At 43.0% G+C, this 19425-nt stretch overlaps 1 protein-coding gene across 1 annotated transcript in view; it reads right to left on the bottom strand.

Moving 5' to 3' along the window:
• Positions 1–19425, bottom strand: part of PLB1 (phospholipase B1) — a gene marked incomplete at its 5' end in the record, with an annotated part of 116444 nt that overhangs the window by 81507 nt on the left and 15512 nt on the right. Inside the window, 6 exons of the mRNA XM_083348375.1 lie at positions 1094–1167; positions 4868–4926; positions 7627–7693; positions 7889–7969; positions 11110–11178; positions 18079–18174. Coding sequence (XP_083204501.1) covers positions 1094–1167; positions 4868–4926; positions 7627–7693; positions 7889–7969; positions 11110–11178; positions 18079–18174 — 446 coding nt within the window. The remainder of the gene's footprint in view (positions 1–1093; positions 1168–4867; positions 4927–7626; positions 7694–7888; positions 7970–11109; positions 11179–18078; positions 18175–19425) is intronic.

Here is a 19425-nt window from a genome sequence, read left to right as displayed (position 1 = left end):
CCCTGCGGCGCAGCGGCGACCATTTTGGCACCTTGCAGCACGGTGGCCCATTTTTGCACCCCTGGTTTTTGTGTGGCAGAGGCAGCACTCAGAGGCACCTCCCTGCCCCTCCCTGAGGGCACCACAATGCTGATGCGGTCTTTGTGATAAATAAGTGGGTATTGGGTTGTGGTTTGGGCACTCGGTCTCTAAAAGGTTTGCCATCACTGTCCTAACCTAAACATAGGAACAGAATGATCACAGGTGGGCAAAAAACCAAGTTCTGATTTCTTGTTGGTTTCCCCATTGAATTTCCTTGTGGGAAGCTTGTAAGGAGCATCAGAAATCTTCCTTCCTTTTCCTTCCCTTCCCCACAGGCAGGTACATGACTACTGCTGGGTGGGTGGGTGGGTGGGTGGGAGCGAGGGATTTGCAAATGGCCAGAAGCTGTCCGGGATTGTTGAAAATTAGGATCATGTAACTGCAGCAGTGCGGCAGTGTTGAAGCACCCACATTTTTTTCAAATTTCATTCCCTTGGAAGTAATGAGTCCCAGCATTCTGTAACTTAGCACATTTGAGGTACCTTGATTGAAAGTGTTTTGCCCTATAATGCAATGTTCTGTTCAGTTAAAAGTTACAGACCCAGGAATTTTAGTAGTATATAGATTACAGTAAGGCAAATCACCCAAATAAACTCGTATGAAGCTTGATCATAAGGCTCCTTTATGCAGTGGAATAGAAATAGCAGCTGGGGAGATCCAAGGGACATAAAGGATAAACTTTTCAACAGCCTAGCTAAGTTGTATATTAAAAACTAGTATCTATCTTACAATTTCAATCTATAACTCATAGCAACTTTTCTGAGCAGAACTAATCTGCAGCTGTCTTTAAGTATTTGTCTGCTATTGCCAGTAGATCTATGCTATTCTATTATTATGGAACACTACTAAATTTTTACTGAAGAGATTGATCCAAATTGTAAGCAAAACAACTTGAAGATTACTTCAGAACAGAATAGAAACATATTTATGATAGTTCATATGAGCATATGACCATGAAAACAAAAGACTGCAGATTTTGGATAATCAAAAATATTTAGGTTAGAGCACTCACCTCCATGAAAGGCCTCGATATTGTGTCACCACATCAATAATATTGTTTGGCAAAGCTCCAGCTCCATTTGCTGCCTGATAGCAAAGAAAACAAATAGAATTAATGATTAATGATAATGCTGACTTGGTATGTTCCCCAGAATACATCCCCAGCCTTTGCTCTTAAGAAGTCTGAAAGTATTGTGCCTGTTCATGATGGGAAGAAGCAGAATGAAAACAAAGAATTATTAGTTAAATGAAATATATGAAGAGATGCTTATGAGTCAACAAATCAGAAATGAATCCTTCAAGAAATACAATAGCATTCCATTCTCAAGAATACTGATTGCACAGGTGTAATGTATTGGGCTTGCTTGTAACACCATGTGGTAATGGTTGGTAGGCTGTTTTAGCCGGGAGCTAGCTAACAGCTCCCAGCACCTCAGACAACCACTGCTATTGGTTGCCCCTAGGTGGCAATGGGTTGCTTCAAACCTATTGGCTGCCGCCTAGGGGCCAGGGCATAAATTGCTGCATCTGCAGCCCAGCTCTCTAGTTCAGATCCTGCAAGCAATAAACCATGTTCTTTGCTGAACTCACTCGCCTCATCTTCATTCCTGCACAACGAACCCAGCACACAACACTGGCGATGAAGGTGGGATTCTGCTTCTCCATTGGAGCTGAAAGTCACTAGGGAAAAGGCAGCACACGCCTGGCGGGAAAAGCAATTCCCCCCCCTACGCTAGCGACCACATGCTCAGAGGACCAGTCCCTGAGCAACGGAGAGGCAGGATTCAAAGACGCAGAAGCCAGCTGCGAAGACCAGCAGAATGCCCAAGGTCAGAAGGCTGCGAGAGTTCGACATCAAGAAACTAGAAGGATGGCCCTCGTACCTGTCCCAGGTTGAGAACTACCTTCGAGCGAACCAGGTTGCAGAGGATGGACTGAAGGCCACCACGCTGCTCTGTGTGTGCGGCCCAGCAACATTCGATCTGGCCGAAAACCTGTTGGTGCCCACGCTATTGGAATCCATCTCCTACGCCGAACTGAAGAAGAAGAAGCTCGGAGAACACTTCAAACTGAAGATGTCAGTGATTGCTTGGCGCTATTTCTTCAAACAATGAGTACAGCAGCCAGGAGAGACTGCATCTGAATACATCAAACGTCAAGGAGCGACTTTGAGACTGGCTCGTCTGTGGCCTCCCAATCAAGAGCTGCAGCAAAAACTTTTTGCCAGAGAGGTCCTGTCATTCGCAGATGCCCAGAACGAGGTCATAGCGGACAAAGCTGCTTGTGGAGCTGTCTGAATACACGTGCCAGTTCACAGGTGGGAGGAGAATCACAATTCTTGGTCTAGAATTCACATAGACTTCGCTGGGCCCTTTCAGGGACAGCTCATTCTTATAGTGGTCGACAGCCACTCTAAATGACTTGAAGTAATACCAGTTGCAAACATGACTACTGCTAGGACCATCCAGGTGCTTAGGAAACTCTTTGCCATGCATGGGCTGCCAGATGTCATAGTATCTGACAATGAAGCCCAATTTACTGCGGCTGAATTTCAGGCTTTCCTGAGAGCAAATCTCATCAGGCACACAATGTTGGCCCCGTTCCACCCGTCCACCAATGGTCAAGCTGAACGCATGGTCTGGACCACAAAGGAGTCACTGAAGCATATAGTGACTGGGGACTGGCATCACAGATTGGCAGATTTTTTACTTTGCCAGCGTTCCACGCCCTACATGGCTACAGGGAAAAGGCCAGCAGAGATGCGCTGGGGGAGGCGGCTGATCACAAAACTGGATAGGTTACATCCAGATAGGGTGGCAGCAGAAGCTTCGCATCCAAAACCCCCAAGGGGGCTGCAAGTGGGCGATGCAGTGCGGGCCAGGAACTATGGGCATGGGAATCTGTGGGTACCAGGAAAAATTACTAAAACTTCAGGCCCCCTCTATTACGAAGTGGGGCTGAAGGGCAGGCGAGTTGTCAGGTGCCACATCGACCAACTCAGGAAGCATTTTCCAGAATGGCCACTACGTCATTAGTCCTTACCAAGTCCTTACCAAGGCCCACAAACTGGCAGCCAAGCCAGCCCATGCATAGATGCTGAAGGCTTACACAGCTCAAGTGACGAGGAGTTGGCTATAGAGGAGGGGAGTCCAGAAGTGCAACATGGGTCCCCTGACGGAGAAAGCCAATCAGACTTTTACAGCCGCTGTGCTAACTCTGTTGAACAAACGGACTCTGGGGTGGGCCAACCTGGAAAGGCCAGACAGAGAAACCCAAGCCAGTCTGAATCAATTGAACTGAGAGACACTGTCCTACCCAGCCCGGCGGGCAAGCTAGTAGGCCAGGAAGCGCCTGGGTCCCCCAGGCATTCCACAAGGGCATGCAAACCTCCTGCTTACTTGCAAGATTATGTGCTGAAACAATAAAGCTATAAGTTGTATGTACTTGTGTTAACTGCTGACCTACAAGATTGTATTGAACAATGGAGCTGTAATGTTGTTAAGTATTGTATTATGCTGCTAAGTGGAACCTATTCACACCGGGGTTAAGTCTTTGTAAATTGTATTACTGTAATCACTTTCTGTGTTGCTATAGTGTTGTTCGTTCTAAGGTGGGGAGGAGTGTAATGTATTGGGCTTGCTTGTAACACCACATGGTAACGGCTGGTAGGCTGTTTAAGCTGGGAGCTAGCTAATGGCTCCCAGCACCTCAAACAACCCATCTCCAGCACTGCTATTGGTAGCCCCTAGGCAGCAATGGGTTGCTTCAAACCTATTGGCTACCGCCTAGGGGCCAGGGTATAAATTGCTGCATCTGCAGCCCAGCTCTCTAGTTCAGATCCTGCAAGCAATAAACCATGTTCTTTGCTGAACTCACTCGCCTCGTCATCATTCCTGCACAACAAACCCAGTATACAACAACAGGAGTGCAAAATGATAAGCCATATTTGGTCCAACTAATGAATGCCTCCACTAGTCTGAAATTAATGGATGCAAGGTGAAATGAATTTAAAGAATAGACCCATAATGTGGGTTTAAGTGTTGAACTAGAGCTACCAAGATCCAGCTCAGTCCAAAAAGTGGCCTAATGTCCAGGTTCATAGCCCCATCAATGAGAAAGCTAAACTAATTATTGTGGACTCGCCATCTCATTAAGTGTAACCTCTGGCACTAGATTGAGAGTAATCCTACACATTATTCTAAGTTCCCTAGAGGAGAGGGTGAAATAGAAATAATAAGGGTTATGTTCAACACCCATACACTGGCACTGCTACTGTCTGGATTACACACCAGTGAGAGATAACTAACTAGGCTAGCTCACGTCAGACTTTTTTTTTTAATGTTATGACATCCACACAGAACTTTCAGAGGTAAGATCTGTACTGCATACAAAAGAAGCAGCACATCTGAACTGACCTTCACAGGGCTTTTCAGCAAAATAGCTGTCTTTACTGCTTGCAGAGTTGCCACTTACTGAGAATAAAATTATACCAGATAGTTTTCCGTATAGTCAGGGTGCTTATATTTCATTGCTAGAAAAATGTTTGCAGTGTCCATTATGCTATATTAATTACCACGTGGAAAGAGGAAACAATGCCAAAGAGATGGCATTTCTAGTCTGAAGGTGATTAATAACCTAGTACCATAGGACTATAGCAGAAGGAAACATCGAAAATTCAATTGGCCTTGAAGATCATTTGTTCCTCCTTTTTCAAATTAGAATTCAAAAATGCTTTTTACATTGCTCAGTCTAATAGACTATTGTACATTTGGTGATCCATACTTACTGTTATTGAGTCCCCAAGGGCACCTATAACTTTTATGTCTCCTGGCCTCAAATTATGAACTATAAAAAAGAAAGAGAATTATATAAGTTTTAGAAAATCTTTATGATTAGGGATATACTTCTTTGCAGAATTTGTAAGAATTTAAAATGTTGCTTAAAAGTCATGTTCAGCTAAGCTCTGCAACTCAGCCTTCTTATCAGCACATCATAGTCTCCCCAATTCTTCCTCAAAGAAATTAATGCAACTTTATTTCCTAGCTATTTCTCAAGCAGTAATTTGCATGTTGTACTTTGTTTTTACAAAACAAGTATATTAAATGGTTTTGGTTTCTAGAAGTTGTTATCAAATTATTTAGAAGCTTTTCACAGGAATCGAGACTGTCCTTTAGAAGATACATTTTTACACAAATCACCCTTTCACTTCTCTTTTTCTATATAAAAATCATTGGAAAACCAATACATAACATAAAGCAAGGAACACGTTTGAATAATTAGCAATTCAACAAGTAAAGAATAAGTGAACTTGAAGGGAAAGTTCCTACAAATACTTAAGATTCCTTAAATGTATCAAAGGAAGCCATCTTATATTTCTTAGAATACTTTACAGTACAGGATTCCCACGATGGATCAGATTGCCCCTCCCCCTCAACCATTGGAAGAGGTCACGTAATTTTGAAGTTCCCTATCTCTTTGCAACCATCCCCGGTTGATTCTTTCCAAAATCAGAACTTTTCAACACAGAAATCTTCCTATGAGATATGATGAATGTATGATAAGGTGGGGCATCTTGAGCTGAACATCTCTTTGACCTTAGATCAATCTCCGTCCCCCAGCTTTCTAAACGTTCCTCAACCAACAAGCAAGAATAATTCCATTCAGCAATCTCACCCTCATTCCATGCAAAAGAGAAATAAAATAATTGGCTTGCACTATCCCATGTCTGGAGATGTATGTATGTATGTACAGTATGTATGCATGTATCCCTGCCATTACTTGCAATACCTGCAGAAAATCAGCCCCAAAGTCTTCCAGCTACTTTTGCCCTTGAAAGGCCTGAAATACACACTATACATGAACTTCACAAGGTCCGCTTGTCTTACAAAAATGAACCTTAACAATTAGCTCTATTGTGGTTTCAAATGTTCCAAAGAGAAGTAAAAAAAATGGCTCTGTCTTGACTCTAGTCAATTTATTTATTTATTTATTTATTCCATTTCCACAGCCACCCAGCTCAACTACTTGACTGATACAACGTTGTGGTATCAGAGAAGTCTAGAAATGCTTTCAACCTGATAGAATCTTCATCAAGTAGAAGTTCTTTTTTGCCAAGAACAAAACTAGAAGAGCAGTTGATGCTGTTTTTTCTTCCTTCTGACCTATTGTTCAGCACAGAACTACTTTTTTTAAAGTATACTATTGTAGAAAAACATTTATATCTGACATATACTGTTCTATATGAACTGAAGTATTATTTAATTAATTAATTAAATTTTTATACTGCCCTATTCCCGAAGGACTCAGGGCGGTTTACAGGGCAGCATAAAATACAATATAAAAATAGTATAAATTAAAATAGATTAAATTACTTAAGCCCAACAATTAAAACAATATTAAAAGCTAAAACCCCTTCAGTCCAGGCCTGATAGATCAAAAAACCAGGTTTTCAGGTCCCGGTGAAATGAATTGATTGATTATTGATTATTCTCTTTTTAATAAAGAAACCTTCCCTAATATGGTATCTTTCATATTGCTCTGGGCTACAACTCCCATTATCTTCAGTCATCACAACCTGTCAAGGATTTATCTTCATATCTAATGGTCTACTATGGTAATGTTAGAAATAAACACGTGTATTAGATTCACACAACTACTAATCTATCTTACAAATAGATTTATGGAAGCTGTTTCTCAGGCTTGGCACCTTTAAGTAGTGTGGACTTCAACTCCCAGAAGTGGAGAATTCTGGGAGTTGAAGTCCACATATCTTAAAGTTGCCCTCAGTTGGAAACACCAATGTAAACACAAGTCAATAATCCTCACTATGTCTTTTCTACAAGAACCACCTATGATTATGCCTTCAAAATATGAGCTTCAGTGTTCAGTAAACAAATTTAGACCTTGCAATATTAAATGTGCTCTGTAATGACATTATGCACCCAATTTTATATCCTCCTTGTTTCATCAGCAGCAGAGATTTATCTCAATGTGGTATTAAATTTTAAGCATATATATTCATATCCTTGATCTCATATTAAATATCAAGTTCTTGATGAATGACCTATGGTGCAGATCACATTTTCTCAGTGAGCATTTGATAAAGAAAAATGAGAGTTCTACTATTGGATAAATGGACATCCAACATGTCCATTTAAATGAAACTCAAATCACCATTATATATTTTCAGGTCATTTAAAGGCCAATATATTTGGTGCTAAAATACAGTTATGTACTACTGATTGCAGTGGGAATATAAATGAAATAAACTTTTTAAAAATCTCCCATTCTCTGTAAACTGTTCTATACTACAGAAACTATTCATATTCATTCCTCTGAATACAGAATATATCCCATCTTATAAAGTCTATCAAAAGACCTTGCATTTTTGCTTATAATTTTGCTAAGTTTGGATGGTAAGTCCCAACATATTTGCCTTGAGCTCCTCAAGTTCACAGATAAATAAGATTCCCATCTTTGTCTTGTTACATATTGAGAGATTCCAGACCTTGCAGACTGAAGTAACTGCATAAATAGAATCTGTACCTGAGACAGGAACTGTATTAGAGGGGCTTCGGTCAGAACATGGCATAATAGTCCCAAATTTCTTTTTCTGAGAAGAGACATAGAACAATGAATTATATATAGTCTCCAGTATTCCATTATTGAGAAAGAATAATGTGTTGAACAGATAGGAGAAGTAGAGTTCCTCCTTAGGAAAGAAGGAAACATGAAACATGTTCAGCGAAACCTCCTTTCATCGCCAATCAGTAATAATAAAATATTGTGCAACCAATGTTTCCCATACCTCAGGCTGTGCTTCAGTCCCTGACACCACTGGAAAAGGTGAGTAATTACTATTCCTGTATGTGAAGATGTAAGGGTACTCCTGAAAAGATAAGATAGTGAAAGCAGTTAAAGTAAGTAATCATTTGGCACCACAGATGAAGTCATCAGAGCAATCGTTTCAACTGACGGAAAATCTCTGTGGTCAATCCACAGAGAGAGGCCCAAGTACTAGAAGTATATTATGCACAATCTGACTCTCCTCCATGGATGATCAAGATCTGCGAAAAAGTCAGGGCTACTGGTCAGTAAGACCAGTCCAGACACTGAAGAGATGCACTTAGGAAGGGACAAAGCATGCCATATAAAACTCAGATGGGTGTAACGTAAGACAGAGAATTCCTCTCTTATGCATGTCACTCCCCAAACCACATTTCTTACCTGTGAAACAAGGTAGTTCATATGGATTAGGAAAAATTGTTAAATTGTAATCAAAATGCAATTGTCACTGAAATTAGCCTTCTGAACGCCCCACTATTTATTCAAATATTGTCAACTAAACTTTCTTGAATGGGATGGACTTTGTTCTTGGATCTGACTATTAAAGAGGCTTGTTACCCTACAGGATTATTATTTCTCAGAAAGAGACAAGGAAAGTGCAACTGCTGATTCCTTTGACTTGCCAGCAGCCTTTGTAACACAGGGCTATAGTAAGAATATTTTGTTTGTTTGTTCGTTTGTTTATCAAATTATGGCCTGCCCATCTCTTTCTCAGAATAAGTAGGAATTTCGGTTAATGAAGAATCTGGTGGCAATATTTTAACTGGAATCAAGTGTCTATCACAATATCCTCTGTCACTAGTAGTGATACTTGGTTTATTTCCAAGCATTGCCTAAGTGGTAGCTTGGATAAGCTCTTAATGGTTTAGACTTTGGTACAGAAAGTCCTTGACTTACAACTATTTGTTTAGGGGCCATTCAAAGTTACAAAGGCACTGGAAAAAAAAGGTTACTAATTTAACAACTGCAGCGATTCACTTAACAACTGTGGCAAGAAAGGTTGCAAAATGGGGGCAAAACTCACTTAACAACTGTCTCACTTAGCAACAGAAATGTTGGGCTCGGTTGGGGTCGTAAGTCGAGGATGGCCGGTATGTGCTTCTTTCTCTATGTGCATGCTGAAGCCCAAGAGTCATGCAAGGAGGTAATTTCTCAGGCAGCCCCCTTCATTTCAAAGCTCAGAGGGAAGGCCGTTAGAGAAAATGCTTCTTGCCAATAGCCCTGTGATTGTGGAAGCCTTTCCTCTGAGAAATTCAAGGTGCGTTTTGACAAGTTCAGCTTATCATTTCAGATCTTTGCCATTTAACCTGCCATTGGTGGTTTAACTCAGTGGTGGGATTCAGCCGGTTCGCACCACTTCGGCAAAACCAGTAGCTAATTTTTTGTTGCCCAGGCCCAGAATGGACTTCCGGAAGTGACATCCACACAGAGAACCAGTTGTTCACATATTTGAATCCCACCACTGGTTTAACTGCTATTTTATTCCCTGACTGAGCCTAGAGCCTCATATTTACTACTTTGACTTAGCATTTAATTTTTATCATGTTGGATCTCAAATTTGTAATGTTATTGTACTAATAAAATTGTGTAAGTTTGTTTCTATTTTATTGCCTTATTATTCTATTTTTAAAGAAGAATACCATCCCCAGAAGACACATTAGATAAAACAACTATAATAAATTTTCAGACACAATCTTTGGCTACAGATTTGTTTTTCCTTGAACTGAATAGCAAATGAAAAATATGCATTAGCTGGGAAGCACAGCTGAGGTCAAAAGATCTCTCTTCCATTTTCAGTGACAGACTAACACCATGAAGAAGTGGTGCCTGTTGATGAACACATTTGAAAGCCCACCGACATAAGTCTGGAACATGCTTTTTCTCTCTGTTCAGTTGCTGCAATTCTGACCATAACGGCTGGAGAGAAGCAAAGCTCAATTGTAAATATATGCTCTGCACAGGAAGAACTTGGGATCTCTTTGGGGGTTGGAAAAGTCTTGTTTGAAATTTTAGAGAATCCTGCCAGTTATTATAGATTTCCTGGGCATGACAGGCAATTGTCTGAAAATTATTATTTCTTGAAAATTATTGCTTTCCCTTAACCTTTAGGATTAATTATAACTGTTCATTAGCTTTTGAGCTAAACTGTAGTGTTATTAAGTCATGCTGGTCAAAGGATACAATGTACCAATTTATTTGTTCCAAAAAGGAAATTATGTTGCAGAATAGGTACTCGTAGAGGTGCATCTCTCTTTTCTAGTTGTTTTGTCCATTGTGTTGTTTTTGCCTTAACCTAGATTTTTATTTAAAAATGCACTAAAATTACATGAAAATCTATTCAGATTTACTTTTTAAAAAATGCCTCTAACTATACATTTATAACAATTTTGCTCTATGTTTTATGTGTATAGTGCCATTCTTTTTAGTGAATAGTGTACTGTGAAATGTATATCATTTTGGATAAACATATTGGGCTCATTCCTAAAAAAAATTACAGATAATGAATTCTTCTAACATTTTATTTGTTTTTATTGATTTGTAAAATTTATTGGTTGCCCACCTTATTACAGGGTAGCCGTGGGCGGCTTACAATCTAACAAGATCTGCCATATGTAGAAATAATACAGACTTTAAAGACTTTAAAGAGCCGTAGCGGCCCAGTGGTTAGAATGCAGTACTTCAGGCTAATTCTGCTGCCAGCAGTTTGGCAGTTCGATTCTCACCAACACAAGGTTGACTCAGGCTTCCAAGGTCGGTAAAATGAGGACCAGATTGTTAGGTGCAATATGCTGACTCTGTAAATCACTTAGAGAGGGCTATAAAGTAAGTCTAAGTGCTATTGCTATTGCTATTAAACTTCTTTAACCAGCTTTCCTGAACTTGATGTCCTTCAGATATGTTGAAGAATAATTTCTGTTATCTACAATCTGGGAGGTACTAGATATAAATCTTGGTATGAAGCAAGGGTGGAAACCAATTTTATAAGTGCTGCTGAAATAGAAACATCAAATAGCTTTTGCCATCAGCCACCTCAGCTGGAGTTATAAGAAAAGCCCTAGTTCAACAGCAACTCAAGAGCCGCAACTAGAGAGCCACACAGGTTGCCCACTCCAGTGAGAGAAAGTATTTCTCTGGAAAAAGTGATAATGTTAAAGCTGCGTGTAGAAATTATTGTTCTCTTACCTGAGAAGGGCACTTTGGGTTAGGTACTTCTGTGAAGTGATAGGGCTGCTTCTGACCAGCTGGGGTCAACTAAAATTAAAAAGTAGAAAGAAAACCCATAAGTGAGGTTTGCTCCATTGATCAGTCCTCTAGTTATTCCTTTGCAAGACTGATTTGTAAGCCCTATGATGAGGGTAATAGTGTCAGAACCCATTTCTTTGATAGGGGGGGACTTTTGCTAGTTCGGCCTTTTCTTTTCTCTTCTGCAGATTCTGCCATACTCCTAGGGGGAGCGGGGAAAGCTTTAGGGAATTGTTATGTATCTTCTTCCTTTTGCTTAGCTGCTACAATGCATCTTCTCCACTTCCTCTATCTGCTTGCTCTTTGAACTGTTTCCCCCTTGATGCCAACCTGCGGTGGGAAAGGAATGTGCCTCCAGCCATCCGGCTTATCTCTCGCTATGGAAGGTAAGGTGTGAAGACCCAGCGACGTTTTCACAGCCTTGGGAACGGCGTCTTATCAGCCCTGTTCCCACAGTGGATGTAACACCTGGGGATTGGCTCGTTTGAGCTGACCAGATGAACTATTGGGGTGGGGTTTGCTTTTTGCTCTTTTAACCTATTGATTTGAGTGGGAAACCCTCAGATCCTGCCTTCTATGCCTGCTGTCAACGTCTCCTAATAAAAGTTCCTTTTGGGATGAAACTGTTCCAAGAGTTCTGCTTTCTTGGGAAGAGGTTTTGAAGCAGGTCCTTACATATAGCCTTACTTCTGAGTACAAAAGATACAGGCAATAGGCATTTCTTAGCTGAAGCACTTGACTGAAATTGTCCTAACATAAGTGCATGTTAACCCTACTTTTATGAAATGATATAGAGAGATATAAAATAATTTTCTTTTTCTTTCTTTCTTTCTTTCTTTCTTTCTTTCTTTCTTTCTTTCTTTTCTTTTCTTTTCTTTTGCTATTAAGTTCTATATTCATAGAACAAGCCATTTGTTCCTGGGAGCTGGTGGTGAAAAATGTAATAAGTAAGTAAATGAAATTTAATAAATAACAAAGGAAAAAGAAACTCTCCATAAATATTTCTTATGGAGTGTTTTCCCGGGACCATCATGCCTCCTTGTCAGAGATGTTGACCAGATAAGATCATCTTTCTTAGTGTTCTGCATCTTATTTCAGCATTGTTCAAGGACAGCTTCAAGGTCTGTAAAATTTGCCTCATTTATAACATATGGTGGGTAATGTCTCCCTGGGTTTTCTCCTACCACAATAATTGTATTAACCACAGATGGGACAGCTATATAGTATCTTTTGAGCAGTACTATTGATTCAGAAACTTCCAGAGAGATGCTCATAGTGAAATTTTAAAGAATTATGAAAAGAAGAATGAGAAGTGGCTTAAAAAGGGGAGATACTGTAAGTAGAAGATGGGAAATTTTCCACTTGGAAAATGTGGAGTTTATAGTTTAGCAATAAGGTGTTTGTTTGTTTTAAAGTGGAACAGGTAGATTGCAAACTTTTAAATTGGGCTTAAAAAAAGGGAGAGGGAGATTCAACAACCTGTTCTCCAGCTCAAGTAACATGTATGTCAGATTTTAAATTAGAATTAGAATTCAAGCGTAGTGATATTTTTTTGTAAAAGCAAATCAAATTTAATAATCTAGGATACCACCCTTTGTTCCCTTATCAGGGCATCCGACTTGCAATAAATGGAGGGCTGAGACAAGAACTTTGACATCATTATGTATGTTTATGGATAAAAGAGAGATCAGTGAAGATAACTAAGTGCAGCTCTTGTCATCCAAGATTGCAACCTTGATTCAAGACTTTAACTTTTATCCTACCATATCAGATAAAAGAGGCCATTAAAATGAAGGACGTCCACATCCAAAAGAAAAGTTAGAGCTCATCTGTTGCGCCAGAAATCACCGATATCTGCTTTATGGGGCTGTTGAGTTGAAAGTCAATGCATTGAAAAGAAACCAGGCTGAAGAAGTTATACCTAATGAGGCAGTCAGAACAATAGATTCTGCTTATGGACACCTGAATTCAAATTCTTGATTAGTCATGACGACATGCCTCTGATCAGTCACTATCCCAGAGCCTCATCATGAAAAAAGAGCCTTGGTGGAGCAGTGGGCTAATGCCTCCTTAAGTAACACCAGCTGCCTGCAATTAGTGCAGGTTCGCATCCCACCAGGCTCAAGGTTGACTCAGCCTTCCATCCTTCCGAGGTAGGTAAAATGAGGACCCAGATTGTTGGGGCCAATAAGCTGACTTTGTAATAATGCCACTGGGGGGGGGGGCGAAAGCCCTAATAAGCAGGCATATACATAGAATGAAGGCTATTTTTTTGCCCAAGATGGCAGCGACCATGGACGGCGGTTGTTGAGCTCCGCGTTAAGCCAATACAATGGGTGACCAAGGGGCTCACCGGGACCCAGCCGAGGTGCATACTCAGAGGGGGAGTACCAAAACAACAGGCTAGCACCGTTTTGCGGTGTGAAGCCTTGCCTCCCCCCTCTGGAGCAGAGCAGCGGCAGCGGCAACGGCAGCAATGACCGGGTCTACCGCTGATCAGCTGGCACCAGAATCAACTTTGAAACACCTTTACCAGCCTCAATCGACTCCTGCTGCCTTATACATGGGACTAGATCAACTTCACCCGATGTGCATACTCGGAGGGGGAGAGCAAAAACAACAGGCTAGCACCGTTTTGCGGTGTGAAGCCTTGCCTCCCCCCTCTGGACCAGAGCAGCGGCAGCGGTAACGGCAGCAATGACCGGATCTACCGCTGATCAGCTGGCACCAGAAGCAACTATGAAACGCCTTAACCAGCCTCAATCGATTCCTGCTGCCTTATACATGGGACTAAATCAACTTCGGCCGATGTGCATATTAGGAGGGGGAGAGCAAAAACAGCACGCTAGCACAGTTTTGCGGTGTGTAGCCTTGCCTCCCCCCTCCGGAGCAGAGCAACGGCGGCGGCAACGGCAGCAATGACCGGGTCTACCGCTGATCAGCTGGCACCAGAAACAACTACCAAATGCCGTTCAAGCCTCAATCGATCCCCGCTGCTTTACATACGGACTAGAACAACTTCACCCGATGTGCATACTCAGAGGGAGAGAGCAAAAACAACAGACTGGCAACGTTATTCGGTGTGAAGCCTTGCCTCCCCCCTCTGGAGCAGAGCAGTGGCGGCGGCAACGGTAGCAATGACCGGGTCTAATACCCATTACCTAATTAATACCTAAGATCAATTAATATTGAGTCCCTTATTACTTTAACATCTTACTAACATCTATCCCCATTGTAAATAATGGCTTTCATGGACATGATTATTAGCTACGAAGTCACTTCTTTAATCAATGACTCGTCTCAACTACTCCATCACTACCTTATTCGCCCTTAGGGGTTCCCCCTCTTCCTGGATACAACCCGCCTCACTTACCAATCTACCTCTTGATGAAGGGCCCAATTGTTGGGACCCTGAGAGATGGCTGGGCAGGGATAGGGGCCTCGGTTACAAACCTAATAAGAGGCCCCTGGTTAATTTTTTGGCTAAATTTTTTGTGGGGTTAGGGAAAGGGGAGGGATTAGAGTTTCGGTCAGATACTGGGAGGTATCCACCAACCACTACTCAGGCCAGGCCTAAGATTGATCACGTTGAAAGGGAGCTTGGACTAGCTACCCCCGGGGCCCCGAGGCGGAGTGTGGGATTACCTATTCCAACGATGGTAGGGAATGGCAGTAGGTGTACGAACAGAGGACCGCATCAACATCCGGGAGTGCGTCCCCGCTATCTTCAAGCGGTGATGCGCTCCGACCCTCTGGTTTCGGCCCGTGGTTCCGGGAGCGAAGATAAACAACCAACTGAGCTCAGGCTTGTTTATCTTAATGCCAGATCCATAGTCAATAAAGCTCCTCTCATCCGAGATTTGTTGAGAGAGAACATGCGGATCTGGCTTGCATTACGGAGACCTGGTTAGGACCTGAGGGTGGTGTCCCTTTGGTGGATCTTTGCCCACCAGGTTTCCGGGTGCTACACAGGTCTCGGGCTCAGGGAAGAGGCGGGGGAGTGGCGGTAGCGGTAAGGGAGAACCTATATCCGCGGGAGGCCACTGTTGTCCAAATAGCCGGGTGTGAGTCTCTCCTCCTAAGATGTGGCCCTAAGGCTCAGTTGGGCTTGCTGCTAGTGTACCTTTCACCTAGACACGTAGCAGCAGCCCTGCCCGAGCTTCCTTTCATCCTCTCAGGACTGGTGATTGAGTTCCCCAAAATTATGATCTTGGGTGACTTCAACCTACCATCCCTGGGGGGATCATCTGAGTTGGCTCGGGAGTTCATGGCTTCCATGATGGCCATGGACCTGACGCAGGTAATCCAGGGCCCGACTCATGTAGGAGGACACATGCTCGATTTGATTTTCCTATCTGGATGGTAGTTAGATGATCTGGGTGGGGGTTCCCCAATTGTTATACCCCTGTCATGGACAGATCATCATCTCCTGCGGCTGACCTTCCGCTTTGCCACTCCCCGTTGTGGGGTTACTGAACCAACGAAATGGTACCGCCCCAGGCGGCTAATGGACCCTGGGCGGTTCCAAACAGCGCTTGGTCCCCCACCTGCCTCCTTTGCTCATAGCTCGGCCAATGCCATGGTGGAAGCCTGGGAAAAGGCAGCCACAGAAGCACTCGACCAAGTTGTACCCATGCGGCCCCTGACCCGGTGCAGATCCCAGTGGGCTCCATGGTTTTCTACGGAGCTCCGGGAGATGAAACGTCAGAGACGGGGCCTAGAGAGCTGTTGGAGATCCAGCTGATCCGAATCCGACCGATCACGACTAAGGTCCTTTACGAGGTCTTATCTCGTGGCACTGAGGAGGGCAAGGTCTAATTACTTTGCTATCCTTATCGCGTCCGCAGATAATCGCCCGACCGCCCTGTTTAGGGTGACCCGCTCCCTCCTTAATCTAGAGGTGAAGGAGGATCCCTTACAGGGTCGTGTGGAGGAATTGAGCCAACATCTGCTGGACAAAATCGCTCGGATCCGGACCAGTCTGGATTCTGACTGGGCAGAATCTGACCATGAGAACATGGACAGTCTTGTTGATGTTATCTGGGAAGAGTTCGATCCTGTGACTCTGGATGAGGTAGACAGGATCATGAGGAAGCTGAGCTCCACTACATCCTTATTGGACCCGTGCCCCTCCTGGCTGGTTTATGTGGCTCGGGATGGGACACGAGGCTGGATCCATGCAGTGATAACTGCTTCATTGAAAGAGGGCAGTTTCCCCGCAGCCTTGAAAGAAGCGGTGGTGAGACCCTTCCTCAAAAAGCCTTCACTGGACCCAGCTGTTTTAAACAACTTTCGCCCGGTCTCCAACCTTCGCTTTCTTGCGAAGGTTGTTGAGAGCGTAGTGGCGCATCAGCTTCCTCTGTTCCTCGAAGACACTGATTATCTAGACCCGTACCAATCGGGTTTCAGGCCCAGACACAGCACGGAGACGGCATTGGTCGCTCTGATGAATGATCTCTGGCGAGCTCGGGACAGGGGTTATTCCTCTGTCTTGGTCCTATTAGACCCCTCTGTGGCTTTTGATACCATTGACCATGGTATCTTACTGCGGCGTCTCAGGAGATTGGGAGTGGGAGGCACTGTTCTTCAGTGGTTCTCCTCCTACCTTCTGGAACATTCACAGTGGGTGTTGGCGGGTGGGCAGAGATCGACCCCGAGGGCTCTCATTTATGGAGTTCCTCAGGGGTCGGTCCTCTCACCTCTCCTGTTTAACATCTATATGAAGCCGCTAGGTGAGATCATTCGTGGTTTTGGAGTTGGGTATCATCAGTATGCTGATGATACCCAGCTTTTCTTTTTGACCCCAAACCACCCCAGTGATGCCCTCACCGTGATGTCCCGTTGCCTGGAGGCGGTTCGGGTCTGGATGGGGAGGAACAGACTTCAACTCAACCCCGACAAGACCGAGTGGCTTTGCATACCTTCATCCCGGGTTTATTCGGACATTCCATCTCTTTCTATGGGGGGCGAATTATTACCCCCCATAGATAGGGCTCGCAACTTGGGAGTCCTCCTAGATTCACGGCTCACCCTGGAAGACCACATAGGAGCTGTGACTAGGGGGGCTTTCGCCCAGGTTCGCCTGGTGCGCCAGTTGCGACCCTATCTGGACCTGGATGCCTTACGTACAGTCACCCATGCACTTGTGACCTCTTGTCTAGACTACTGCAACGCTCTTTACATGGGGCTGCCCTTGAGAACCACTCGGAAGCTTCAGCTGGTACAGAGTGCAGCTGCACGAGTTCTTTTGGGGGTCTCCCGATACTCCCATATTACACCCCTGCTCCGTGAGCTGCACTGGCTTCCAGTTGCCTTCCGAGTGAAATTCAAGGTGCTGGTGATGACATACAAAGCCCTACATGGCGTGGGTCCGGATTACCTATGGGAGCACCTACTGCCGGGGTCAACGTCCCTCCGTCCTGTACGTTCCCACAGAGAGGGCCTCCTCAGGGTACCACTGGTCAGAGAATGTCGTCTGGTGACCCCCAGGGAGAGAGCATTCTCGGTGGGTGCACCAATCCTTTGGAACCGCTTACCAGCTGAACTCCGGATGGCCCCCGACCTTCGCTCCTTCCGGCGTGATCTAAAAACTTATCTATTCGAACAAGCCGGCTTGGCCTGATGGATTTGGGTTTTAAAATTATTTATCTAATGTATTCTTATTTTATTGCCCTGTACACCGCCCTGAGTCCTCCAGGAGAAGGGCGGTATATAAATCAAATAAATAAATAAATAAATATTGCTAAGCACATTGATTTGTGCTTTAAATTGTAAGCCGCCCTGAGTCTTCGGAGAAGGGCGGGATATAAATGGGATTTTTTTAAAAAAGTGCTATACCCATTCCCACTGCAACTTTTTCTTAGAATGAAAAACACTGGGAAGTCTTTCACTCATTTTCAAGCCTCTTACCATATTGTTCCAAAGTTCTATTCCTACAGCAGCGTCTTTTTCTCCCGAGATTTTCAGTAGCACCTCCTTTATTGAATAATCAATATCATGATTAACCTGCAACATAATTAAGAATGGAGCAGAACTCAATAATAATTTTGCATTCAAAGTTTAAAACAGGCACCCCAACCAACCCAAGCACCTTATGTACTTTTTGTTTGTATAAATATATATTAAACACACATTTTAAAAAAAAACCCCACAAACATGACATCAAGTATATACTCCATAAATTAGTCTTATGTATGTTTTGCATTTTACAGTTAAATTATTAACATTTAAATTGTCTAGAGAAATGGGAAAATAACTATATTTAACTTATAAACAATCCTCCAACAGAACTATCAGCATTGTTGTTTATCTGGAAAAGAGAAGCTGTCCAGTCCATCATATGGAGAATGGATGTCCTTCTAGCCTTTAGTATCTTTTTTTTGCAGTCATAAAAGATTGCAATGTCCATGTCTACTGTCCTCCCAGCAAAGCTTTGAAAACTTGGCACATAGGAATTCATGATGATGATGATGATGATGATAATAATGATGATGATGATGATGATGATGATGACGACGATGATGAGTTGGAAGGACTTTGGAAGTCTTCTAGTCCAACCCCCTGCTCAGGCAGGAAACCTTATACCATTTCAGACAAATCTCCAATCTCTTCTTTAAAACTTCCAGTGTTGGAGCATTCACAGCTTCTGGAGGCAGATTGTTCCACTGACTAATTGTTCTGTGAGGAAATTTCTTCTTAGTTTTAGGTTGCTTCTTTCTTTAATTAGTTACCATCCATTGCTTCTAGTCCTACCTTCAGGTGCTTTGAAGTAAAAAACTTGACTCTATCTTCTTTGTGGCAGCCCCTGAGATATTGGAAGACTGCTATCATGTCACCCCTAGTCCTTCTCTTCATTAAAGTAGGCATACCCAATTCCAGCAACCGTTCTTTATATGTTTTAGCCTCCAGGCCTCTGATCATATTTGTTGCTCTTCTCTGGACTCTTTCTAGAGTCTCAACATCTTTTTTACATCGTGGTGACCAAAACTGGATGCAGTATTCCAAATGTGGCCTTACCAAGGTGTTATAAACTGGTACAGTACTAACACTTCATGTGATCTTGACTCTATCCCTCTGATAATGCATCCTAGCCCTGTGTTGACTTTTTTGGCAGCTACAGCAGACTGCTGGCTCATATTTAAATGATTGTCCACTAGGACTCCAAGATACCTCTCACAATTACTACTATTCAGCAAGGTACCACCTATATTGTACCTGTGCATTTGGTCTTTCTTGCCTAAATGTAGAACCTTACTT

This window comes from Vipera ursinii (assembly GCF_947247035.1).
Source record: "Vipera ursinii genome assembly, chromosome: 1".
Lineage (NCBI taxonomy): Eukaryota > Metazoa > Chordata > Lepidosauria > Squamata > Viperidae > Vipera > Vipera ursinii.
The sequence above is the reverse complement of the archived record's forward strand: the minus strand, read 5'-3'. Positions and strand labels throughout refer to the sequence as shown.